The sequence below is a fragment of the Phascolarctos cinereus genome, unplaced genomic scaffold, assembly GCF_003287225.1.
Source record: "Phascolarctos cinereus isolate Bilbo 61053 unplaced genomic scaffold, phaCin_HiC Scaffold_726;HRSCAF=1367, whole genome shotgun sequence".
Taxonomy (NCBI): Eukaryota; Metazoa; Chordata; class Mammalia; order Diprotodontia; family Phascolarctidae; genus Phascolarctos; species Phascolarctos cinereus.
In genome coordinates, this window is record NW_027556098.1 from 224,004,323 (window position 1) to 224,010,322 (window position 6,000).

The window sequence follows — 6,000 nt, forward strand, 5'->3', positions numbered from 1 at the left end:
ATTTTGTAAAAATGCCTTTTCAGGTTTTAATTTGGATTGTTTAATGAAAATGTTAATGTTCAATTGCAAAATGTAGTATATATTTTTACAGCATAAAGCCCTTTTTAACAAAATTATTTTTAAACATGGAATTCTCTCATAAGGGGCAAAATTATTTTAAATATGTGATTCTTTCAAAATTAATTTATCTAATTACTCTAAGAGTACCTTGAATTTACCTTAGTTTCTTGGGGATATTTGTTATTATAGTTTCATATAAATTATTTCAGGATCTCTGCTATACTAACCTAAACTGCATTTGTAGTTTCAGGGAAATGTATTAGCAAAAACTGTTTCTAGAGTGATAAATGAGACCTTCTAATGAAAGAATATTGTTACTAAGTTCTTAGGAAACTTAAAGATAAGTCATTTATCAGTTGTCTTTCCCAAATGATGAAGTAGACAGCATTTTAACTAGACTTAAAACACAACTTTGAAAAATGTGAGAAACTGTAGAAATAAATATATGGCCTGGTCATGTGTTTAGGCTTGACGCAGTAGAGGAAGAACAGTCTATTCAGCAGTGAGAGGGGCGTGGGGCACACCAAATTTCAGTTTGGTGGCCTCTTGGCACAGTATGCCTGGATATGGTGGCTTTTTCTAAGACAGCAGTCATGCTCACTGGTTTCCTGTGTCTATAAATTCATAAAAAGTGAGACTTGGGAAAAAGAACCTATAGCTTAGAAACCTCACGTTTTACAATTCTCATGTATATTCACTTACTCTCATTTGAAGGCACCTTTGTATTGATTGTAATTAAGTAACTCAAAAACAATATGCATACTTCCAGATATTTGTTAGTTGATGATGACAGGTTGGAAAAGATAAATTGTATTCTAATTATTGTACTATGGCATTTCTAAACACTTTGGAATCTTTAAGGAGTTGACTGCTTTAACAAAAGTAAATAAAAGAGTTTTATGAATTATCTATTGGGGCAGCTGGGTGACGCAGTAGATAGAGGACTGGCCCTGAAGTCAGGGGGATCTGAGTTCAAATCCGGCCTCAGACACCTGATATTCACTAGCTGTGTGATCCTGGGCAAGTCACTTAACCCTGATTGCCTTGCCAAAAAAAAAAAAAGAATTATTTCTTGTAAGTACATAGTTTCAAACTTTCTGAATGAAATGTTGGAGGTATTGATTTATATATATATCTGTATAAATATTTTTCTTCAGTCTTGCTGCAAAGCCTATGAATATATGGGATATATAATGGAGAAAGAACAAGCTTATAAGGATGCTTCTGTGAATTATGAGATGGCATGGAAATATGGCAATCAGACAAATCCAACAGTGGGTGAGTGGGGGAAAGAGTTAGTAAATGGTCACACTTTATTTCTAAATCTTCACTTAGATAGGATTGTGTGGTTTTGTTCATGGGATACACAACAGAAGCTACAGTAAGAAGTAGCTACTTAAAGATCTTTCTTTTGAGAGCCCTCCTGAAATGAGAATATCTTGATATCCTGACTAATCTTTTAACTATGCCATGCTTGCAAGGGACAATTCTTTAAAACTTTTCATCGTTCACTGTTTCTTTTAACATATTACATGTTCATAAAATCTTAGAGTTGATAATGACCACAAAAAAGGTCTTTAGTCCAATTTTCTTCCCAATAGAAGCACCTAGTTTTTTATCCTAGTTCATCCCCTGTGCAGTATCCCAAACATGCCTAATCCCTCTTCTGCATGACACATCTTGAAGTGCTTTAGGACATTTAGCATGTCCTCAGTTTTATACAAGCCAACCATCCCCAATTTCTTCAATCATTTTCCATATGAAATAGTTTCCAGAATGCTCATAATCCTTGCTATCCATCTATGTACTCTATGTCTCTCTTAAAATGCACTTCCAGTATTGGACACAATGCTCACTTGTAGTCTGACCAGCACAGGTTGAAGATCTAGGCACTATTAGACTAAGCTTCATAAGAGTATTAATTGTGACTTGTTCTTTGACTTATCTCCTGCAGCACCTAGCACGGAAAGGCTATTGCATATACATTTAATGAATTGATGCAGCATATGATTATATTGCCCTTTCTTTAGTAGCCATGTCAGATTGGTTTATATTGAACTTGTGTTTAAAACTTCTAAGTATTTTTCACTTGAAGTGCTGCTTGTTTAAGGATATTTCATGTTGCTTTTATATAAATGTTTTTTGAAACTAAATATAAGACTTTATATCTTTTCCTATTAAATTTTATTTTGTTCATTTAAATCCATTGCTCAAGTCAACATATATTTATTTATTATCCATCTTCCTCCAGGTCGCTCAAAAAAACTCTGGGTTACCTCCTTCTGATCCTACATTTAATTTTGTATATGAATTTGGTAATTTGAGACACTTTTCTCAATTTTGATTAAGTAGACGTGTATAGTTTACCGTGACACTGTTGGTGGTGGCACTTAGTGATTTAGATGCACAGTAGATTTATCCTGAAATTCTCTAGTGTTTTATTTATAATATACCTTAGGATTTTTGTGTCTTGGGATGGGTTTTCACTTTATTCTAGTACAGTATTTCTCAGAAGAGAAGTTGGAGGTCCCAGGAAAAGTTTAGATAACTGAGGTTGTTACAAAAACAGAAGTTTGAAATCCCAAAAAACTCTGTGGTGGTATGTGTGAATTATGAGATCTCTTCCAACCTGTCATAATGTGTGAGCCCATTTGGTCTGGCTGGTCTCACTGTTCCAAGTCTCTCTCCACTCGATTTCATCCTCTACTCAGATAGCAAAGTGATCTTCCCAAAGTGAAAGTAAACTCCGATGGCTCCCTGTTACCTCCAAGATAAAAGATAAAAATTTCTGTTTGCTTTTTAAAGCTGTTCATAAACTGGCCCTTTCCCATCTCTCCACTCTGTTTACACTCCACATACTCCATAATCCTGACACTGGCCTCCCTCTGTTTCTTGCACAAGACACTCCATCTCAAACTCCATACATTTTACTGGTTTTCCCTGTGCCCTGCCTCCTCACCTCAGCCTCCTGGCTTCCCTGTCATCCTAAGTCTCAGTGAAAATCCCACCTTCTGCAAGCCTTTTCTGATTCCCCTTAAGGCTAATGACTTTGCTTTGATGAGATTACCTCAAGATACCCTGTATATAGCTCATTTGTGCATAGTTGTTTGCTATTGCCTCCCTATTAGACTGAGCTCCTTGAGAGCAGGGACTGTTTTCGCCTTTCTTGATATCTCGGGACAGTACTTGGCACATAATAGGCACCTTACAAACATTCTTTGCCTGACTGACAGAGTCTTCTCTGAATAACAGCAAATACTCTCTGCCGTGTCTTTTTGTAATTGTTTTCCTACCTTATTGTCTTGTTCTTATTGCTTCATTCTTGCCCATCGCAATGCAGTCCCTTGTATCCCACAAAATTAAAGCAAACTGGTAGAATAAGTAAAAAAAATGGGGCATATTTATAAATATATATTTTATCACTATCATTTTTTCTTTATAGGCTACAAACTTGCATTTAATTATTTAAAAGGGAAAAGATATGTTGATGCCATTGATATATGTCACAAGGTAAATACTTTTAAAATAAAAATAGTTTTTTACTTACACAGTTTAAGATAATGAGACATTGGTGTAACTATGTAATAGCCTTTTTTTAGTGAACCTCAAGATAGATTTTAGCTATATTACAACTATCAGAAACACTCTTATCTAGCATTGCTGTGAAATGGAGTGTTCTAGTCATTATAGATAGTCGATATTCCCTAAATCTCAATTATAAATTTTCACAGAGTTTGGAATGTGACAAAATATGCTTAACACTAAAATTATCTTGAGCATAATTTCAAAGAGAGTTCTGTTGTTGAGGGGCTTAAATGTTAGCAAATAGAGTTCAGATGAATAGAATTCTGGGTGATGAACGTTGCTTCAGTTTGGTAGCATATTAGATTGAAATTAAATTACTCCTCTCATGGCACTGAAATGTAATTATGCTAAATAAATAGTTTTTGTCATTTTTACTGTTATCTAGTCTCTTTAGGAATTTGATGCTTCAAATCAGTCATATCTTTTTCATATAAAAATTCCTAAAATTATGAAATTGAGACATTACAACTGATATGTTTTATGGTGATCCCTTCACTTATTGTATCTCAGTGATGTCATTAGACTCATGATAACTACCACTATGAATAGCTCATCCTGTTAAATAAACTAACATGTATTTATACAAGTCAGTTATTTCTCAGGAAAAAAAGGGTCTAATCATGATTTTTAAAAAGGTTCTAATCATGATAAGAAAGGGGTCTTTCCATGATAAGAGTATCCTGCCAGTGCAATAAAATTTGAACCACAATATCTGAGGAAGTTGGCATACTGTTTATTTGAAAGCAAATGCTTTGGTTTTGGTTTTTGTTGTTAAAATCTTTTTTAAAATATTAGTTTACTTTCATGTCTTAACAAGTACAACATAATGAATATAATTAAATCTTTTTTATTAGCTGAGGTCTTTTTAGTGCCCCAGGGTGATCATTCAAAACAGTTCTTATAATATAGTTTTGTAGGTGTTGAAGTTGTAAGAGATGAAGCAAAATGTATACTGCCCCCAGGATGTGGCCTATAAAATTTTGTTTTATTTTAAAATAAATCTCTAATGACAGGTTGTTTTCTTGTGATCTGATTCTCCTAAATGTAATTAAAATGGAAAAAAGAGGCTGTATTTAAGATCTGTTTGATAAAGCTTTTACTACATTATAAATTGTTTTGATGTATGTACTTTCAAATTCAGGAATGAAGTAATGAAGTATCTAGAGGACAATCAGTTGTCTGAGCTGATCTTTTAAGCTACAACTTGAGATGATTTAATTTAACCTTGGTTTTATGAAACCTTAATTGTGGGTGGTTAAATGTAAAGTAAACCTAATGTAAGACTAAATAGATATAGTATGAGAAAAATCATATCCTTTTTTCTTAAAACATGCAGTAAAATCCTGTTGTTATCACTCTGACATGTAATCACTTCATATTCAGTTACTCTGAGATTTCTTTAGTTGTTTTTTTTAATATGCTAAGGTTCCAAAATCTTTTGAAAGATATTCATCAGAAAATCATAACTCTTTTTGTAAAAATGAGTAATCAGAAAGCTCATCTGATTTCCTAGTTCCGTACACTTAGTAATTATTTTTAACTTTTTTTAAACTTTACAGGTTCTCGAAGCGCATCCAACTTATCCGAAAATCCGAAAAGATATACTTGATAAAGCACGTGCAGCTTTAAGAACTTGAACTTTATCCTCCCTAGATTCCTAAATTGAAGCAGAGACTAAAAAAGAAATATGATGTTAAATTATTTCTATTGTTGTTAGGATTTGGCTCAAATTTATTTTACAAAGAAAAAATTTTTTTCAGAGTTGATAGTTATTCTCCAGCAGAGGCTGCTGTTGTATATGAAGAGAAACATTCAAATAGATATTTTCAAGCATAGGGGAAGTTAATTGAGAAGAGCTGTCTTTTATTGACTATCTTGGATTAAAAACTGTCTCCAAAACTATAGTCTTCCACAATAGGAAGAGCTTTTCTCTTTAAAAAATGTCTTCACAAAATCAAATTAAAACAAACTTAATGCCAAAATTTTTAATGTAATACTTGTGTTCGTTTCATGAAAATGCATTTAAAACAATGAGATTTCTTTTCTGTTAATATTTTTAAGCAGTTTCAATTGTTGGAATCAGTCTAAATGTCATTTGTAAATAACTCATAAGAGAAAATCAATTTGTTTTAATAAATATTTTCTAATTCAATATTGTGTTCATCTCAATTGCATTTTTCTTTAGTCTTCTAAGCAACTGGATATGTTAAAAGGGAATTGTTCATTCTAATATAACTCTATCTTTTTGTCTGTGTGCCCTTTAGTACTTAAAAATAGAATCACAGAATCAGAGTTGGAAAGGACCTCAGATGCCATCTTAAACAGGAATCCCCTGTAAAACATCTCAACTTCTGC

General features: G+C 32.9%; 1 protein-coding gene across 2 annotated transcripts in view; it reads left to right on the forward strand.

Annotated features, from left to right (window-relative positions):
• TTC21B (tetratricopeptide repeat domain 21B) overlaps positions 1-5,797 on the forward strand; it is a 100,802-nt gene extending 95,005 nt beyond the window's left edge. For both annotated transcript variants that reach the window (XM_020990878.2, XM_078146989.1), the window contains exons 27-29: positions 1,218-1,338; positions 3,503-3,570; positions 5,205-5,797. In XM_020990878.2, coding sequence (XP_020846537.1) covers positions 1,218-1,338; positions 3,503-3,570; positions 5,205-5,282 — 267 coding nt within the window. In that variant the 3' untranslated portion in view covers positions 5,283-5,797. The remainder of the gene's footprint in view (positions 1-1,217; positions 1,339-3,502; positions 3,571-5,204) is intronic.
• Positions 5,798-6,000: the final 203 nt, after the last annotated feature.